The sequence below is a fragment of the Mastomys coucha genome, unplaced genomic scaffold (genome assembly GCF_008632895.1).
Source record: "Mastomys coucha isolate ucsf_1 unplaced genomic scaffold, UCSF_Mcou_1 pScaffold14, whole genome shotgun sequence".
Taxonomy (NCBI): domain Eukaryota; kingdom Metazoa; phylum Chordata; class Mammalia; order Rodentia; family Muridae; genus Mastomys; species Mastomys coucha.
This window is the reverse complement of record NW_022196896.1, coordinates 13,242,864-13,264,523: the sequence shown is the minus strand read 5'-3', so window position 1 is coordinate 13,264,523 and position 21,660 is coordinate 13,242,864. Positions and strand designations below refer to the sequence as shown.

The following is a 21,660-nucleotide window of genomic DNA, read 5'->3' as shown; positions in this document are numbered from 1 at the left end:
TCAAGAGTTTCACTTAACTATTTACCCTTGGCTGACCTCAATGTAGACCAGGCTGTCCTGGATCCACTTGCCTCTGGAGTGCTGGGATTAAAGGCATGAGCTATCATACCTGGCAAATGCTGTGGGTTTTGTTTGTTTGTTTGTTTGCTTGTTTGTTTTGTTTTGGTTTTGCTTTTTAAATTTTGCTGTTGTCATTTTCGTTTTCAAAGACATCTATATGTCAATACTTAGTTTTTGTCTATGTATATAACTACATGGACACAGTGTATTCACAGATTTATAATGATTATATTCCATCTATTTAGAACAATGTTCAAGTGGACACACTGTGACGCAGGCACACATTTTGGTTATTGTTTACCTTGGTTTGGTCTGTTTTATGCCACAAAACAAGTATAAGTGGTAAGCATACCAGCATCAGTTAAAAAAAAAAAGGCAGAGGCAGGTGGATTTCTGAGTTCCAGGCGATCCTGATCTGAACTACGGAGGGAGTTCCAGGACAGCCAGGGCTACACAGAGAAACCCTGTCTCAAAAAACAAACAAAAAAACAAAAAAACAAAAAACAAAACAAAAAAACCCTAATATTTTAGCTTCTTTGTTCTTAGAGTTATAGATGAGTACTTTTTTGTGTTTTTTATTTTAAAGTGGCAGAGCAATAAAGCTTTTCAAAGATGGTCTCATTAATACAAAGGAAGTTAATTAAACTGAATATAGAATTGGAAAAGTTTTTTAGGTAATAACAAAATTGGTTATTCTCAAATTTAATTTACTTACAAAACCCCAAAAATCCTAAAACTATATTTTACTTTAGAAGAAGTTGAAGAAGTAAAATCATTCTTTTTTCCTTGGGAGAGTTAATACAATCTGAGCTTTTAACGTAGAATTTCTCTTATTTTGCAGAACAAGTTATTTATGGTCGTCAGTTTATTGGTCAGGCAGGTGACAGTTTAACCAATGTCAGCCTCTTTGAAGAACATTGTGAACATCTTTTCTGTGACTTAATATGCCTGTCAGTCAAAAGATATGACAAGGTAATGCTTTAAGAGTTATTAATGTGTTAATGACAACAATCTTTAATATATGTGCTTTAATGCATAAGAATTTGAAATATGTTAATGTTTCTACTGTTTTGTATTTGATTACTAATATCTGGGAGTTAGATGTGGTAAGAATTTTGATATAAATGTTTACAATAGACTGGAATTCATCTGACATGTTAATTTTTAAAGTGGTATGTTAAAATATAAGTACACATTAATGAGTGTTATATACATTACATAATGTTCAAATCAGGTTAAATATTTATCAAATATTTATCATTGTGGTAAAAACATTCATACTGCTTTGTTCTACCTTTTCAAAATACTTTTCACAATCCCTAGTATGTAATTAACTATTCTCACTGTGTATTATCAGTGTCCTGGAACTGTTTGTTATTCCTGCCTAGTTGTAGGTTAAAGCATGTTTACTTTGCCTTAATAATGAATGCAAGTTTGTTTCTAAGTTTCTGTCAGGGGGTGTGTGTGTGTGTGTGTGTGTGTGTGTGTGTGTGTGTGTGTGTGTGTGTCTGTGTGTGTGTGTATGCTAGTGTGTTAGATGGAACAGATATAAGTAAGTAAACTGACTGAGGTTTATTCCAGCATATACTCAGAACAGGGGTTGAGTAATGAATGTTGTACTAGAAGGTACTTGCACTAATGTCCTTTTCACGTTCTTTACCTGCTGTCACACACTTGGGCCTATTTTAGTAGTTGTGACAGCTTATTTCTAACAGAATCTTAAAGTGTACTGATTGGCCAGTGCTTGAAAAGTTTTCATTTTTGTTTCTTTAACTGAAAATTAGGTTTATCATGTACTTTAATTGTAAAGGGAACTTTTAACAAAAGTTAATGAAGTGATCCTTTTCCTTAAATTGAGAAAATATTTTAACTCTTTATAGCAATCATCTATGTGGCATGTAAATAGCTGCTTCTTTTTGTAGGTTATGCCTTCAGAAGCATTACTGATTAGTCACTACCCATGCTCCTGTGTTAAAGAATTGTGGGTTCTACTTATTCATCTTTTAGACCACAGAAGTAAATGGTCTGTTTCAGAAGTAAGTTGGAAAATTGATATTTACTTGTGACTACTTCGTATGTTGAATTTCATATGTAGGAGAATGGCTGCTCAAAGCATACATAGTATCGTATTTGCATACTAGAATATTCTGCTGTATTATCCTATATCTCTTAGAGAATGGGCGTCAATAGAATAAGTAAGGACGTTATAAGAGATTGACTAATATAGTTATAGAAGCTGGACCTGGCATGTATGTGGCAAACTGGTGACCCAGGAGAACTGTCTACACAAGTTTCAGTCTGAGTCCAAAGGCCTAAAAGCCTGAGAGCCAGCAGATCTAGTCTCATTCCAAATGTGAAGGAAGGGGGAAAGTCACTACACCAACTTGATCTGCAGAGCAGTAAGGTGTCTGCTTAAATGGAGGGAGTCACACACATTAAGGAGGGCAGTCTGCTTTAATGAGTCTACTAATTTAAATGTCAACATCGGAGAGTTTAAAAGTGTGCATCTAGTATAACATTTAATCTACTTCTGGGCACTTGTGCCTGATCAAGTTGACACAACAAATATTTTGCATTATTTATGTATTTGTGTGTGTGGGTGTGTGTGTGTGTACACATAGTAGAATGAGGAAGAATTCTGAAGTAATTTCCCTAATACATTGTGAAATGAAATGAGCAGAATGTAAAAGAATGTAGTAAATCAGCTTTTATGTAGAATAGCAGAGAAAAGGGTATGTGAGCCCATGTGCTGGTATACTCAAAGAAATACTGGAATGACAAGAAGCTGTGGGCCTTGGTGAATTAAAACCATAAATTGTTGGGTGCTAATGTAGAAGTTTATCAGCAGTAGGGCAGGAGGAGCCAGAGATAGATCTGCTCTATCTACCTCTGCCTAGAGGCTCTGTACTGGGGAACCTGATGAAGCTGAAATTCCTGACTTCACCTCAGAAAAGCATTTCAGGTGAGTCAGTACGAAGCAGAGTTGGAGGTTTTTTGTTGTTGTTTGTTTTGTTTTTTTTTAACATTATAATTATATTATTTCTTAACTCCAGACCTTCTTATCTACTCCCTAACTGCACCCCCTTTCTCATTCAAGTTCACAGCCCCTTTTTCTTTAGTGTTGTTTCATATATATTTGTGTGTATTGGTACTTTTCTCTGGGGAAGAATTTTTTCCCTGCTATTACCATTCCTTAGTTGCCTGCAATTCTTTCTGTAAGGTTGAATTCTCCTGAGCTTTCCTCTTTCCACATTAGTTTCTTGGTGCCATCCTTGTTCCGATCGTGTTTAGGCAGCCATGTTGATGACAATTCATGGCTGTAGCTTCTCTGACACAGCAAACTTCCTGTTTCTCTGATTCCTAACAATCTTCATCACCACCATCCCCTTCTGAAATGATCCCTGATCTTTAGGTGCATTAATTTGTTGTAGATGTTATCAGATTGGACTGGGCTCCACCACTTTGCATTTTTTCAGTTGTATTTTTTGAATAGTCTGTATTTGTTTGAATGATAAGTTTCTTTAGCAGGAGTGAGAAATAGATATATCTGTGGGTATAAGAACAGAGTTTTAGAATGTAGTTATATATTAAGTATGGAGCAACTGCAGTTTTGTCTTTGATTCATGACTACATTAGCCCAGAGAAATTAGCTAGGTTGTTTCCTTCTGAGTGGGTCTTAAGTCCAATTAGAGAGCTGTTGGTTACTGCCAGGGTACGTGTACCAATATTACAGCCTTATGGCTGTCATCCCTACTGGTTGTTGTAGTTCATAGTTGTCATAGCTGGTAGCACTATTGGTTGCTTCCTTCTGTTGGAAACTAGCATGGAACCTTCAAGTACCATGGAAGGAGGCTTTGGGTCAGATCGACCTTGTATCCTTTGGCCCCTGTGCCTCAAGTATGTCGTGTCTTCAGTTTGTTTGTTTGTTTTTTGCTTGTTTGTTTGTTTGTTTGTTTGAGACAGGATTTTTCTGTGTAGACCAGGCTGACCTCGAACTCAGAAATCTGCCTGCCTCTGCCTTCCAAGGGCTGAGACTAAAGGCATGCACCACCACTGCCCGTCATGTCTTCAGTTTTAAAGGTGTATCTTCCCTCCTTTGGTGGGGAAGCACCAAGGGCATTAGCAAAATGTTAGAAGTCTCATTTACAAACCTGAACAATTCGAAAGAGGGCTTCTCATGTCTGGGATTGAGTTTTTTTTGTTTGTTTTGTTTGGTTAGGTATTGTATTAGTTAAGATTCTCTAGAGATACAGAATTGATAAAATGAGTCTCATATAAGAGGAGTTTATTAGAGTGGCTTAAACAGGTTCAGTTATTCCAACAATTGCTGTCTCCTGATATGTCCATGAATCCAGTATTCATGGATTCATTCAGCCCAAGAGTCTGGATGCCTATCTCGGCTGGTTTTCAGACTCTTAATACAAGTGAGGGAAGAAACTTGCCAGTAAGAGTGAGGGCAAGCAGGCAACGAGCGAAAGTTTCTTTTTTTCATGTTTATATAGGTACTACCAGAAGAAAGTTGGCCCATACATAATGTAGATACTACCCCTTCAGATGCTTCAGTTAAGAAGAGTCCCTCACAAGCTTACCCAGATGCTTGGGATTTGGTAAATTCTAGATGTAGTTTAGTTGACAACCAAGAATAGGCAGCACATGTCTACCTCTTGTCAATTTGATACAAAATTGTACCTTGTTATGTTATGCTTAATTTCCAAATGAAAACAATAACCAGGTCATAATTATGTCTAATATGATATAACTAGCGATATGTAACCATAAACACATTACAGGTAGCAATGTCTCTTGAGGGACATTTAGTATATTAAAACTTGTAATTGATAACCACTGATGTTCTCTCAATGTTTCATTATACGATAAAGACATCAGGAAAGAAAATACAAATACCTGTGTAAACACATTTGGACATGTGCCACAGGCCGGCCGATCTGGGCCTCCCTCAACCCGCGGGAGAAACGGGGGTCCTAGTCAGGTCGACAAGGCGTAGGCGATGAGATGACAGACAGAGCCGACACAAGGGTGCGTTAGATCTGAATGTATTTGTGCAAGGTGAGATTCAGGCTTAAATACCATACAGTAAGCAGGGCAAATTACAAGAGTCACGTAGGTAGGTGGGTTACAGCAAGAGGCCACGTAGGACTGAGGTCATGTAGACAAGTGACAGCACATCAAGGTCAGTGGGGTTTGGTTGTCAGGTGTGAAGAGGAGTGGAGCCCTCCCTGTTGAGGCTTTTTGGTATTCCTAGGCTAATTCTCTGATTCTGCTGGAGGCAATGGCTAGGAGGGTCTGACCTGACACTCCTAGCTAATGTCCTTGAGTGAGGGAAAGCTTGGTAATAAACCAGGATAGGTTAGAAACATTGTTTTGGCCAGGAAACAATGCCCAATCTTAGCCATTTATGAATCATTTCTTGGGGTACCTTTATGCCTAATTATGAGGGCGTGTTGACGATTGGAAAGACGTGATCTGGAACACGTCTGAGTTAGGGGATACCAGAGACTGTCTGAATATCCAGGAGGCACAGAACTCCTTTTGGATTCTTATTGCCTCTTATCCTTAGTCAGGATTTTATCCCCGATATTTTGGATGTGACTGGAGTAGACGAGTGTGCGTGGCAAACATGAAGATTCTCCGTTAAATCTGTAGACCAGGATAGTTCAGAACTCACACAGATCCACCTACCTGCCTCTGCCTCTGCCTCTGCCTCTGCCTCCCGTGTTCAGGGAATGAAGGCATGTGCTACCACCACCTGGCTTTTTTTTGTCTTTTTCTTTTTTAAAATTCTTTTAAGTTTATTATATTAGATTTTATTTCTTGGAATTTATCAAGGATGAAGATAATTGGCTAACATTTTTACAGGACTCTTGGATTTGGAGCATAGAGACTGACTTTTTAAAAAAATTTTTTTTTTCTGAAAGATCTGGGATTTGGATTTTTTTTTTTTTTTTTGCTATTTCTGATATGAACAGTGAAGGCTAGGTACGAAAGGCTATGTAGGTCAGGTTGAGTCTAGAGATTGACTATGGCTTAGGCAGCATAGCTAGATTAGGTTTGGGCACTGGAAAGGGACCCAAGCTTTACAGGGGGCATTGTGGAAGGGAAGGATGTGCAGGATAGAGTTAAGTGGTTTTTAGTAGTTTGTTTGTTCTGTTGTAAGTGTAGCCAAAGTCTACAAGACACCCAAGAGAATAAGTGTGCTCTTCTCAAAAGCAAGTAATCCTTAAGTATCTTGATAGCTATGTGTGTATGATTCTTAAGACTTTTGATATTACATCTCAAAGGGTTGTAAAGGCAGCTTAAATGAGTTAAGGGTAGTTCTAAATGTGCATTCTTAACTTAAAAGAGTTGATACAGTAAGTAGTTCCAAATGTGCTTCCATGAAATTACTGCTTTTAGAGTAAAACTCAGTCCCAGGGGTGGATATGGAATTAAAAAGTATGTTGTTACTGTAAGTACAATCTCAATCTTCTGATGCTCCAGCCCTTTAATATAGGTCCTCATGTTGTGGTGACTCCAACCATAAAATTATTTTTGTTGCTACTTTATAATTGTAATTTTCATACTGTTATGAATTGTAATGTCAAATATCTGTGCTTTCTGATGGCCTTTGGCAACCCCAGTCGTTTGACTCTCCAGAGGGGTCATGACCAACAGGTTGAGAACCACCAATTTATGTATTCATGAAATTCCCAGAAAACTGCTTTTTTATATATATGGGGAAGTCCAAAGCTGTACTCAAGCATAAAACTTAAGCTTTGTTTTTTTTTCTATTTTACCTTTCTTAACTTGAAATATCTCTACCATAAAAGAAATATTGTCTCTATATTGGAAATATTCTTAGCAATGTTAACCATGCTGGAACTTTTAAAATGTTTTTATTTACTCTTTGAGTATTTCATACAACATAAATTTGAGCATATTCTTTCCTCTTCCCAAATTTCTTCCAGATCCCTCCCCACCTTCCTACTCATCCAACTTCATTTTCTTTCTCTTAAAAAAAAAAAAGGTATATAGACACACACTACCACCACTACCACCAACAACATAAGAGTTCAATTTGCATTTTCTTACTATACCAAGCATGGGGCCTGCTCTTGAGTGCAGTTGATATGCACAGTGTCATTCGGGATGGGACTTTGTGCTGATTTGCTCTCCTCAGTGCTGGAGTTTAGTCAGGCTTGGGTTTGCGCAGGTCTTGTTCATGCTGTCACAGATTCTGTTGTGCTGGTTGTTTGACTCTAAACTGGCAGCAATTCTCAAACACTAATGAAAGTCTTATTTTACCGTCTCATGTCTCCTTAATTTCTGTGTCTTTCTATCCTGCTTCAAAACAATTTTAGTGTGGCTTTTCATATGTCTCTAATTTTAGAATAATGTTATTGTTTCCTATGCACAAAAATAATGTGTTTTGAAAGTGCACTAGGGCTGGGCAGTGGTGGCACATGCCTTTAATCCCAGCACTTGGGAGGCAGAAGCAGATGGATTTCTGAGTTCGAGGCTAGCCTGGTCTACAGAGTGAGTTCCAGAACAGCCAGGGCTATATAGAGAAACCCTGTCTCGAAAAACAAACAAACAAACAAACAAAGTGCACTGAACAAGTAATTGAAGGCATTTATATTTCAGATGAATAAAAACACAGTACAGAGATTGAAAATAATAATCTAGATAATGTTAGAATATAACAATTTGACTATGTACTTTTACTGCTAAACATCAATCTATAAAGAATTACAAATAATTCTTTATAAAGAATTACAAATATTTATAAAGAATTTCAAATAATTTTTTATAAATATTTAGCCCAGGCTATCTTGGAAATTGTATTCTAGTTGCCTCAGCATTCTGATTATAGGTGTGAACCGCATGCCAGGCTAACAATCAATCTTTTTTAGGACTTTTTTTTTTTTTTTTTCACATTGTTATTTGAGAGTTGGCAATTTTAGACCTATTTATAGACTGTAACTGAGGGGATCTTAAATATATTGTGGATAATATGATTCAAGTTTGTCACATAACTGGAAGAGGAGAAACTACTGTAAGCCATGAAATGGTGAATTAGAATAGAGCTAGGTATGGATGTGTGTTTGTATACATACATTTCCTATCTTTTCCACTAGAAGTAACCAATTCTAAGTACAATGGTGGTGCAAATTGCTGGTATATACAGATTGGCTTCAAAAATGACCGCTTTCTAGTGAACACCAGAGAGACTTCTTAGAAAAATAGGTGGGTTTAGACAGGTCCATGAAAGATGAAACTGAGACAGAAGCATCTTATGCCAGATATTGTCTGCTCAAAACATGATGGGATATGTCTGAAGAACACAACCCAAATGAATATCGTCTATATATTAAACCCGGGATAACTTGATTTGTTTAAGACATAGTTGAAAAGGGTTGTAATCTATACAGTTACCTATGCTGTATAAGTAAGGAGAAGGGATTCTTTTCTGGAAAATATAGGTCAGGAAAGCACCAGAACATCAGTTAGTGTAATTGTTTTAAGCAAGATTCTTCATTGGTTTCTTAGCGTAGTGAACAAAAGTGAGATGAAGATAAGTTACTTCCAATTTTTATATTGGTTTGGTTTCTGTTTGCTGAGACAAAAATCTCATTATGGATGATTATAATGGTCTCTAAATTGCCTTCCTTCTACCAAAGTCTCTGGAACAGTAGATATGAGATGTTGCCATCACTTTGGAGCTTAAAATAAAATAGGATGTGTTTGTAGTTTTGTAAATATCTACACATAAAATTTATCACTAACCAAGATGGAAATAGTAATGTCATAAATATAAACAATCTGGAGAATATCACCTTAACCACACAGTCAGAATTAAGCAGTGATAGGATAAACTGATCCCATACACCTCTCATAAGATGCAGTGAAAGAATAAGAATGCTTCTGTGGCTTTCCTGCTCCAAACATGAGAAGTCATCATGAAGAGACACCAGTCATTAATTACGTCAAAGTTTCAATGTTGTGTATAGTGAAACTCGAGACACTGGTATGAGAGAGGCTGAAGTGACAAGGTAACTAAAGGTACCTCAGGAACGTTTCATAATGGTACCAGGGAGACTTTGAGTAACGGTTGTGTATAATGTAAAAGAGAGACACACAAATAGGAAATAAGCAAGCATTTCTTGAAGTTGGAAAAGGAGAGGAGTAAAACACAAAAAAATAGTTTTCCATTTTTAATGAAAACTAATCAAATCAAGAAACCCAAGAGGAGGGTGGATTTCTGAGTTCGAGGCCAGCCTGGTCTACAGAGTGAGTTCCAGGACAGCCAGGGCTACACAGAGAAACCCTGTCTCGAAAACACCAACAACAACAAAAAAAAGAAACCCAAAGAACGTGTTTAGTATAATTAAAGAAAAAAAGCACCTGGTGCATTGCAGTGAAGTCACAGGGTTTAAAGACAAAGAGGTTAAGTAACAAATGTGCGGTGAAAATTAGGGGCTGGGTGTGACATAGAGTGCTTGGATTCATTCCTTAGCTTCACGCATATAGAAAAAATAAACATTTGATGGCTAGCTGACTTTTTAGCAGCCTAGGAATCAATTCAGTGGAAGTACTGTCTTCATTATAGTCAAACAAACAATTACTCATCAGCTTAAAAACCTCAGCCAAAAAAGGCAAAATAAAGCTGTTTCTAGCAGAATAACACTAAAAAAAATGCTACAAAGTAGTTTCATGGGAATAGTTCTGTAGAGTGGAAAAGGACTGGTGTAGAAAAAAAATATACAGGAAACATTACATAAGCAATTAAGTGTGGACTATATAGTAAGTTTAAGGCCAGCCTGGCCACTTAGCCAGGCCCTGCCTCAAAATGGAAAAAAACAAAACAAAACAACAAAAAATCCTAAAACTTTAAAAAGCGTGAATAGAGCTTACTGGTAGAGCATGTGCCTGGCAAATACAAAGTCTTAGGTTTAATTTTCTGAAAAATAAACTCTCATCACAATGATATTAGCGATCAATCTGCTACAATAATAAACTGGTTTGGGCATGAATGAGTTAGTTCTAAGAGTGCAGTTTTGTCTAAGAACAAAACAGTTGCTTTTCTTTTACAAGACATTTGAATTTATCCTGTTATTTTGTCATCATTAAGTAGATTAGTAAAAAGTATATGCAACTGAAAAGAAAACATTTGTAAATATAATAAGTTTGTAAAGAGAACTATAGTATAAGATTACTGACTTAAAATTTAGTTTTATAAATCATCTGTAAGGATTACCAGATGATATATTTAAAAGACATACTTTCAGAACATTCTGTAGGATGTTGACAAAAGATACCTTTAAAGCATAATATATATCAATGTTCATAATTGATGCTCTGTTTTGTGTATTTCAACAGGAAATACTATAAGTCAAAGGTCATTAGAATAGTGTCATAATTTAACTGAATTATGTTCTTTTTGTTTCTATAGTCATTTTGGAATTGGTTGAATAAACTACTTAAAACACTTTTTGAAAAATCAAGTGACCAAAGAAGACCTTCTGTTTCTCTAACCCAGACCAAGGATCCATTAGGCTTTAGTTGGTGGATTAGTGTTCATGTAGCATCATTGTACCAGATTGATCGCCATGGTGTAGCAGACGAAATGGTAAGATTTATATGTGCTCAGGTCATAGGGGAACGATTTTTCTTTTGTTTTTTTCTTCTATTTAGTGATCCTATAAATATCTCTTAATCTTGAAGAATTGTAAGTTCATGTTTTTATTGTTTGATAAATGAAAAGCAATTTGTAGAAGACTTGGTCTTCAATCCTGTCGCTCCTAAGTACTTGTATGACTTTTAGTAAACTGCTTAAGCTTTTCTGATCCACTGTTTTCTCATGAAAAAAATCATGGTTTGCATTGCTCCAAAGTTTGCTTCTAGTCATAAATTCTCCAAGAGTGTCAAAGGGGAAGCATATGTCTCCCAGAAATGAATCAGTGGGTTTTGTGTGTAATATATTGAAAGTGTTTCTTTTGGGGCTGAAGATAGAGCTCAGTGATAAAGAGCACATACTACTCTAGCCAGACTCAAGTTTTGTTCCCTGCACCTACACTCAGGGTCACAGCTGCCTGTTACTTTAGCTCCAGGGAATCTGCTGTCTTCTTAGGGCCTGCTGCAGGCAATTGGAATAGTGTACAAACCAGCACACATATAAAAATATTTCTTTTGCATAACATTTCTTTAGAGGTACCTGTTTTTCTCAGTTTACCCTGTTTAACAAACTATCAAGTTTGCTTTAAACAAGAAGACAGATTTTTATCTATTGTATGTATTGTTTGGTTGGAAACATTGTTTTATGGTATTACTTCCTTCTGACGTAAACCACCTAGTAAATATCTTTATTTGAAACCCTATTTGATGTTTATAATTCCTATATATGTATAATTTCTGCCATTCTCAGAAAATAGAATTATACCAACATATCAGTGCTATAAATTTGGACTTCTGAGTCTGAGGCAGGAGGCTTGACACAAGTTCATGGGTAGCTTAGGCTTCATTATGAGTTCCAGGCCAGCTTAGCATACATAGTGAGTACCAGGTCAACCTGGACTATGGAGTAAGTCCTGTCTCAAAACTCAGCCTTCTAAATGTAACAAGAGGTTTTCTAGTCCTCACCTCTGTAGGTTCTTGCTGATATATAATAAGTACTCAAATTTTAGCAGTTGTCATAATTCTTTTTATGACTCATTTATTAAGTAGTTTTCTGGAATAGGATGCTAATGTTTAACATTTTAATTATTAGAATATTATAGAAACATTAAAGGAATTAAAAAAATGCTTGTAATTCTGAAGTTGTAACATAAGCATTTTTATTTCTCTTCCTGTTCAACCTTAATTCCTCTAAGAACACACTCCTTATTTTAATCAGTACATATAAGTGTGGTAATTTGTCAAGCATTTCTAAATTGTAATATATATGATATATATTAGGTATTACAAAAGGTGTTGATAAGAAGATATATATAAAAAACATTGTAGTTCTTTGCTTCAGGGAATATATGCTTAGTTTATTAATGCTTACTGGAACTGTGATGACACTTTGTAGTGAGTGCTCTATTTCAATAGTGGTTGTTGATACCTCTGGATAGTCCATGTGTTGTCCTGTCATTGCCATCAGAGTATGTAATGCACTGGTAGATCATTCTGAGAAATCTGACATTGTTGATTTTCTTATCATGGAATCAAGATAGTAAATGAATGTGTCTTTTAACTGGTTCCTCTGTGAGTTTTAAAAATGTTTTTATAAATCTTATTTATGTGAAATGATTTTTAAAGGAAACCGCTACATTTGAAGATGGAAGCTTTCTGTGTTTAAAAATAATTATATATAATAAATATTTAGGTATGTACATGTAAAATAAAAGTTGCTTTCAGATACATATTCTCAGAGTTTCCAGTATTTCTTAACTGTTGTCTTCCAGTATTTCTTTTTTTTTTTTTTTTTTTTTTTTTTTTTTTTTCTTGGTTTTTTGAGACAGGGTTTCTCTGTATAGCCCTGGCTGTCCTGGAACTCACTCTGTAGACCAGGCTGGCCTCGAACTCAGAAATCCACCTGCCTCTGCCTCCCAAGTGCTGGGATTAAAGGCATGCGCCACCACCGCCCGGCGTGTCTTCCAGTATTTCTTAACTGTTATGTCTTTAAAAAAAAGTCTAGCTCTTTCCCCTAGTAATGGTTTTTATTAAATGTGAAATGCATTTTACACTTAAAAGTGTATTTATTATCCCAGTGATTATTCACTATTTAGTGTGTTAAGAAGTAGAGAAAATAATATATCCATTTTGTAGGTAGAGAAATATAGATGCACAGTGATTAAAGGTTACCTTAGATAAACTCGATTGTTTTGTGGTTTTTTTTTTTTTTTGAGTGAAGTAATCTAATTTTGTAAATACAAGTATTTCAAATAATTTACAAAACTGTGGCTACAGAGATGAAAATGCTTATTTAAAGTACACATTCTGTGTAACGAAAATGCCCTACTTTTATTTATTTTTTTATTTTTTTATTTTTTTGGTTTTTATTTTTCGAGACAGGGTTTCTCTGTATAGCCCTGGCTGTCTTGGAACTCACAAATCCACCTGCCTCTGCCTCCCAAGTGCTGAAATTAAAGGCTTGCGCCACCACCGCCCGGCTACTTTTATTTTTTTTTTAACTATTTATTTTAACATTTATTTTATGAATGTGAGTTCATTGTCATTCTCTTCAGACACACAAGAAGAGGGCATCAGATCCCATTACAGATGGTTGTGAGCTACCATGTGTTTGCTGGGAATTGAACTTAGGACCTTCAGGACGATCAGTCAGTGCTCTTAACTGCTGAGCCATCTCTCCAGCCCAATGTTCTACTTTTAAAGTATAAGAAACTTCCAAGAAATAAAAAATGTTTGTGAATGTTAGCAAAAATAAAATGTATTATTTGGAAACTTCTATTACTATAAATGTAATTCCATTACAACAAAGCTTTTAATGAGAACAGCTTACTTTCCATCTACTTCAGATTTCAAAACGTGTTTCAAGCCTATTATGTAAAAATAAATATAATTTAATTGAAATAGAAAGAATCAAGTATAATTCTTGTTGACTTAATAAAATAATAATTTAGTTGTTTTGTAATTTATGTTAGATATTCTTCCCTCATCATTACATTTGGAGAATAATTTTGAAATACATAACTACATTTTATTAACAGCCTAAAACTTTGAAATACAGCCAATAAATTGTTTTTAAAATAATTTAAATTTAATTAAAATAAAATATTTATTTTAACTATCACTGAATTTTCTTAATAAAAATAAAATTGTTTTTGCCAACTCATTATTTTATTTAATTTTAAACAGTTTGATTGATTCTTTGTTAATTCGCATCATGTACCCCAATTCCACCAATCTCCCTCTCCCTTTGTATACAACCTCCTCACCAAAAGAAAATTTGTAATAATTATAATTTTAAGACTTCTCCAAAAGATTCTCTCTTAGAGGTAGATAGGATACAGATAGAATAACCATGAGTTTCAATTTCCTGTAGGCATTTTATGTTAGCTGACATTGGTCCTATCTGATTTTCCCTTTTATTTCCAAGTTACCTCATTAGTAAATTAGATGGTCATTATTTTTTTGTGGGGGAGGGATTTTGAGACAGGGTTTCTCTGTGTAGCCCTGGCTGTCCTGGAACTCACTCTGTAGACCAGGCTGGCCTCAAACTCAGAAATCCGCCTGCCTCTGCCTCCCAAGTGCTGGGATTAAAAGCATGCGCCACCACTGCCGGGCTTAGATGGTCATTCTTATCTATTACTATAAAGACATATTGGTTGATACCTTCAGAGTAATTATACATGTTAGTTTGGATCTGAAATATATTTAAATCATAAATTTGAAAATTGCCTTGATGTTTTTCTTCTTTATGATATATTGAGCTAATTATCTGAAAGTACTTATATAGTACTATGCTTATTTCTTTTTTTTTTATTTTTATTTTTTTATTATAAGTATACTTGTAGCTGTTTTCAGATGCACTAGATCTCATTATGGGTGGTTGTAAGCCACTATGTGGTTGCTGGGATTTTAACTCAGGACCTTCAGAAGAGCAATCAGTGCTCTTAGCTGCTGAGCCATCTTGCCAGCCCATACTATGCATATTTCACTGGAGAATAATGTGTAAGGGATGATAATGGTTACGTGTTTTTCACCTGAGAAGTATTGGGTACAAAATTAGATGTTCCAACTTTTCCCGAAGTTTGATGTAAAATCTCTACATTTTAAGTAAGTTTCAGATATGATTATTATTTTTATAAGCCTGTAAAAACAATACAGTATCTCAGTTCTTAGAAGCTCTAGCTTTTCATTCATTTCTGTTTGGTGTTCTCTCAGTCTAGATGAGAATCTGTTAGCCTCTTAAAATCCCAGCCAATCTATTTTAAAACCAAACACAATTTAAAGATATGAAATTCTTTTGGGCATTGCAAGAATCACTTTTGACTCCTTTTTTTGCCAAGAGCATGGGGTGATCAGTCTGGCACTGATGTTCGTTTTTGAAGCGTTTGAAATGGAAACTAAATAAAAGTTATTAAATGTAATCTTAAAATGAGAGTTATACAAGTCCCTAAGTAGTCTGCTGGAGGTGGAAAGTAAGAGTCTGTTTCTGGTGGGGCTATCACCTACAAAGCTTAAGTGAGCCCCTTGGTTTTTATTGGTGGAATCAAAAAATAGAAAACATAGATCCAGATTTATGACCTCTATGTGACTTTGTTTTTTAGAAATTATACATGTAGGCATTATTATGATAAAGTAATATGCAGGAAAACACTGTCATGCTTAAATTTAAATTGTCTTGTAGAAGTAAAATATATATATTTTTTTCTTTTTGGTACTATATTCTCTATTATGTTGGATTGGGCCATGGTAGTTACCTTTTTTTTAAAGAGAAATTTTTTCATTTTTTCTTTATTGTTGCATGCATACATACATATAAATACATAAGTATTTATATGCTGAGCGCACTTAATGATGCTTCTATGCATGTGTTTTGTGCTGACCACTTGATCTTTGATGTTGAATCAGAGAGAGCCTCATCCTTGAAGACCAGCTTCCCCTCTCTTTAGCAGTCATTCGTTGTTTGTAGCCCTTCATTTTGAGGTTGATCCTAGTACAATCTTTCTCATTAACCTTCTCCTTTTTATACATAGTTTAATTTGTTCAAATTAGAGCCATCTTGTAGTCACATTCTCAAAATTATCTGTGTAAGAATTACACTCCTGACATTTTTGTGACTTAAATGCCTTGATAGGACAATTGAAATATACTCATTAACACGATCCATTTGTAAAACAAAAACTGAATTGTGTCAACTCAGTCCTGTTCCTCATTACTCATCAATGGTGTTGACATTTTCTTTTCTTCATAATGGACTACAAGCTGTAAAATAGAATAAACCCTTCCCTCCTCAAACTGCTTTTAGTCATGTGTTTACCACAGCAACAGAAAGTAAGCTAGGCATGGATCTCAAGCTGGACAAGTCATTAGTTGACCACTCTAATAATTGCTGCTTTACCAGCACACTAAATTGTAGGTTGAAGATTATGTGGCTGGTGACCCAGGCTCTGCATTGGAAGTGTTGCTTAGTTAAAGGAGGTGGCCAGTTCAGGCTCTGTATACCCCATTGCTGAGAGTCTTAACCTAAGATCACCCTCATAGATTCCTGGGAGTTTCAATTACACTAGCTTTCTACCATGTCCCTGAGATGTGTCCCCTCAACCCCCATTCCATTTTATTTTATTTTTTTTGGTTTTCTGAGACAGGGTTTCTCTGTATAGCCCTGGCTGTCCTGGAACTCACTCTGTAGATCAGGCTGACCTCGAACTCATAAATCTGCTTGTCTCTGCCTCCCAAGTGGTGGGATTAAAAGCGTGCGCCACCACCGCCCTGCTCATTTTCTCTCCTAGTACTCTAGCCATCCTCCTCCAACCTGATCTCTCCTATTCTTGTTCCCCCATCTGCCCTTCACCCTTGAAATTTATTTTATTTCCCCTTCCCAGGGAGATTCAGGTGTCCTATCATCTACCTTTCTTCCCCTCTTAATCCTCCCTTGATTCTTAGTTCTCTGGGTCTGTGGATTGTATCATATTTCTCTTGTACTTTAGATCTAATATCCACTTATAGGTGAATAAATACATACCATGTTTGTCTTTCTGGGTCCGGGTTACCTCTCTCAGGATTTTTTCGTAGTTCTATCCATTTGTGTGCAAATTTCATGATATCATTGTTTTTAACAGCTGAGTAATACTCCATTGTGTAACTATATCACATTTTCTTTATCCATTCTTCAATTGAGGGACATCTAGGTTGTTTATAGTTTCTGGCTTTTATTTCATGGCTTCTTGACCTATAAGACTTGAAGGAACTGTCTGGAGGGCTAAAAGCCAGAGACTGTATAGCCCAGAGACCTAGAATAGAACCATACATGAATGGAAAAAAAAAAAGTCAATGGAATAATTCCTAATGACATTCTGCTGTCCAAATAGATTGCTGCCTAGCCCAATTGTCAACAGAGGCTTTATTCAGCAACTGATGGAAACAGATACAGAGTCCCAATGCCAAGCATTATTAGGTGGAGCGTGGAGGTCAGGAAATCCTGCAAAAGAGGTGGAAGAAAGATTGTATGAACGAGAGGGGTCAAGAACACCACAAGGAAATCCACAGAATGAACTAACCAGGGCTCATAGGGATTCACAGAGACTGAACAACAACCAGGGAGCCTGCTTGGAACTGACCCAGGCCCTGTGCATGTGTTGCTTTTGTGTAGATGATCTTCTTATGGCATCCGTATCAGTGGGAGTGGGGGCTGTCTCTGACTCTATTGCCTGCTTTTGGGACCCTTTTCATCATCCTGGGTTGCTTCATCCAGCTTTAGTACAGGGGGAGGTACCAAGCCTTACTACAACTTGATATACCTGGCTGGTTGATATCCATGGGAGGCCTTTCCTTTCCTAAAAAAAAAAAAAAAAAAAAAAAAGACCAGGAAGAGTGGATTGGAGGGGTTGTTACTGGAAGGAGAGGGCGGAGAGGAACTGGTCAGAATGTAAAACAAACAAGAATGATTTAAAACACTAAATTTAAAAAGCAAAGTAGGATAGGTAAGAAGTACATAGGGTAGAGAACCTTCATTTTTTTTTCTCTCATGGGGAGTTAGGGTATACTAACCTGGCATTACTGTGTGACAATAATCAGATTGTATTCTTAATACCAAGCTAAGCTCTATCTTTAGTGTTTATAGGGTTTTTTGTTTGTTTGTTTGTTTTTTGTTTTTTTTTTACCTCCGTTACATATACATGACCTGTAAGTGCCCACATAGTTGATCTCCAGGCCAGCTGACCGGAAGTTGCACTATTGGTCTATGGAGTTGGTTCAAACCCTGCCCTAAGACTCCTTGAGTATGACTCTGTCATATCCCCAAACTATCTAATATGATAGGCCTCTAAACCAAAGTCTCCTTCTAGGCTTCATTATTCTAATGGCTGAGAGATGAGTGATTATTTTGAATAATTAAGTCATTACTTTAATAATTGTTATATAACAAAAATATCTCACTCAGTTTCTAAGAGTTGGGGATTTTTTTAGGGCATTATCTAGGCGGTTCCTGCCTCAAGATCTTCTATGACGTTTTAGTCAAGATGTCACTTAGAGGCAGTTCCCAAAGGCTTTCTTGGGGCTGGAAGATTTAATTTGGGCAAATTGTTTTAGTTTCCTATCTTGTGGGCTTCAGGCCTGCTCACAGTAGGGTTGTTTCCTTATTAAGTTAAAAAAATTATCAAGTTGGAAGCTTCGTGGAAGTGACACACTGGCACTCATATAGGTATTGGTAGTCTGTTGGTAAGCATTTCCTATATGGTAGGGAGTGAATTATGTAAATGCTTCAGTCCAAGGGTTAGAGATCATAAAAGGCTATCTTAGTTGCTGACTACTGTTGTTGCTGTTTCTTTTAGTAAGGAAGGAAGTATTGGTTTAGTGCAGCCAGCATCTTATGTGAATATTTTCTACCATTTTCAAAATGTGAGTAGTGAATATATCTCTTACTAATTAGAGCTTATATTTGTAAATATAGTCATCTGTCAGTCTGATAGGAGTCTGTACCTTTATTGATTGATTAGCTGACTGACTGACTGAGACGGGCTCCCTAGTATCCCTGACTGGCTTGGAACATGATCAAACCAGCCTCCCCTTGAACTCAAGAAATCTGCATCCTGACTGCTAGTATCAAAGGTGTACACCACAAAGTATTGTACTTTTATTTTTGGGGGATTCTAGCTTTGCTTTTTGAAATTTAAAAACTTTTCATACCTTTTCTGCATTAGAAATTATGTGATTTTTTTTTAAAAAATGCTTTTTATTGCTTCTAGTTTTGACTACTGCCCACATCTCAGTCTCTAAGAACTGGGGGAACATCCTCCAGGCTTTCTTGTTAGAAAAGTAAAATTTTGAGAACCTTTTTAAAAGTCCACTGTAGCTTTTTTCCTTTCTGTATAGAGTCATGCATAGAATTGGAAATGCCAGATAGATGACCATTTGCTAAATGAAAGTGTTATCAAGATTGGACAAAAAAGAAGATCCTTCCCCACATAATAATCAAAACACTAGATATACAGAACAGAGAAAACAATCAGTTCTCTCTTTATGTAAAACTACATAAAAGCTTTAATTTAATAAGGTAGATTATATTTGGGATATTACAAATAAAATGAAGGAAAATCTCATGTAAGAAGGGGAATAGGGAAGACTGTTATGTAACCTTAAAGATACATAATTGTTATATCAATTTTTCCAGTTAGATGATATGTAACAACAAATTAAGTATTAAGACTGTATACATACTACTTTTATAAAATATGTCTAGTACAGTTTCTATTCGATTAGAACAACTGTAGCTTTATTTCTCCAAGTATATCAGCTAAGATTTTACTGAAAGAAATTAAAGACATTACAAAGGTATTTTAATGATAGAATTTTACACTTGTACCGTCATTTTAAGTATGTACATAATCAAGAGCAGTAGTTCAACATAGCTGTATTCTCTCTTTTCAGAGACAGATGGAATCCAATTGGAGCTTTATAGAAGAACTTCTGAAACAGTCCGTCACTGTTCAGGTATGCAGGCAGTGAGCGACTTCTGCATTTTATAGTATAAATTTTACTTACAAGAGCTAAGTAAACTTAAAATGATTTAAATGATAATTTATTACAAATCTGAGATTCTTTGAAGGGTCAACTAAGTCATTCATATTAAATCCTTTTAAAGTTTTTATTTTTACCACTGAATTTGTCAGTTAAAGGACAAAGATAATTATCTTAGTTGGTGACTTTGAAAGAATGTATTCAAAATAAGTGGAAGATGTTTTGGAGTTATAAGCCATCCCTTGACTGTATGATAGCAAGCCAGGCGACATGATGAAGGAGATAGTTGGTGGTATTGGAAATGCAGCTCTATCCTCCTCACAGCAGGAAGGTGACTTGCCTTGCTGAGCAATTTGTCTTACAGGCTTGAATCGTATTCTCACTGATAAGGTCCTCGTTTCTGAGCACTCATTTCATACCTTATCATTTTTCTTTCCGCAGAGCTGTTAATGTAGTGCTTCATGGCCCAGAGGTCAGACTTGACCTCCTTTAAAATAGTTTTAAATGCACTGTTCATCTCATCTTTAAATATGTTGTAGCTCTGTAAAGTTCTATAATGTAAGTAACCCTTTATGGAAGGTTAGAGTGTGGAATATTTTTTAATTTGGGGAATAAATTGCTTTTCTGTTAGTGAAGATTATTTAAAACTGGAATTGACATAAATACCATAATGTAAAAATATGGCTTTATGTGCCTGTGCTTTTAGAATTGAGATATATATATATATATATATATATATATATATATATATGAAACGTAAGCCATTCTCCATACCAAAAAGCTGAATATCTGAAAACATTGTAAATGACTGAAGGTATATGTGCTGCCTGTGTTAACTATACGTGAACATAAATGTTTCTAGTTATTTCGTGAACCTTACCAGTTATGCGCTAGATGTCTGGTAGAATACTAGGAGCTTAAGAATTTTATTTTAAAATATCTCCCTAACCACTATAAAGATATTTTTGTTTCATATTTTCCTGTATAATTTTAATTGCTTTTTTCTGTTTTTTAATATATTAGTTTAGTAACCCAAAACGCTTCTTATTTATTTTTAAATTCAGGAACATAGGATATCAGGGAGTAGTCATAAAATAAGAAATATACATTGCACTGGCCATTGTCATTTGTATCAGATATTAAATCATTCTTTAACTTTCTTCTTAAAATTTTATATAAGAGTACTGTATTTTTGTCATCCCTTCTGAATTTTCCCCACTCAAAATTAAATTCATTTTTAATGACTCACAGCTTTGTGCAAACAAAGTACAAGTAAGTTCAGTAAAGTCTAGATAGTGTTAGTGTCTAGTAACAGTTTCGACATCAGCGTTGGAAATGGGAAGCTTCAGTTTTCTGGTTCCGCTGTAATTACAAGTATGCTTGTAATTTTCTTCTCCTAGCCTTTCCCCCCTATTTCTTTGTATTTAATAGTTAAACATTTTCCATAAAAATATGAATTTACAGAATTTTTGAGGTCTTTGTCATAGACTGTTTCTTACATAGACACACATATATTGTCAGAGACAACAGGAGAGAATTTAGCATTAAACTCCTTTCCATAGACATATTTGCTTTAAATTAATACCTTAATTAATAAATACATTAATGAATCCTTTACATACTCTTTCCTCTTTAGATGCTGACTCCCTTTAACTTAATACTTTTCATGTAAGGATTAGACTCAAGACCTTCTGCTTGTTAAGTGGGTGCTCTTTCACTTTGCTAGGTCCCCTCTGCGAGTCTTTAGTTTTAGATACATGTACTTTCACAGGTACAATAGCATTTTAATGGTAGCAGTTGAATCTGTTTTTAAGATTTAAGATAGGTAATCCTTAAAAACAGGTTGGATGATCAACCAACCATCTCAATCTACCTAGCCTGGGGTTTCAGTGACCTGAGCAAACCAAGATAAAATAA

At 35.5% G+C, this 21,660-nt stretch overlaps 1 protein-coding gene across 2 annotated transcripts in view; it reads left to right on the top strand.

Annotated features, from left to right (window-relative positions):
- The window catches only part of Mms22l (MMS22 like, DNA repair protein), a 116,785-nt gene that overhangs the window by 9,645 nt on the left and 85,480 nt on the right, over positions 1-21,660 (top strand). For both annotated transcript variants that reach the window (XM_031366489.1, XM_031366488.1), the window contains 4 exons: positions 902-1,032; positions 1,983-2,096; positions 10,511-10,687; positions 19,654-19,716. In XM_031366489.1, the coding sequence (XP_031222349.1) occupies positions 902-1,032; positions 1,983-2,096; positions 10,511-10,687; positions 19,654-19,716 (485 nt within the window). The remainder of the gene's footprint in view (positions 1-901; positions 1,033-1,982; positions 2,097-10,510; positions 10,688-19,653; positions 19,717-21,660) is intronic.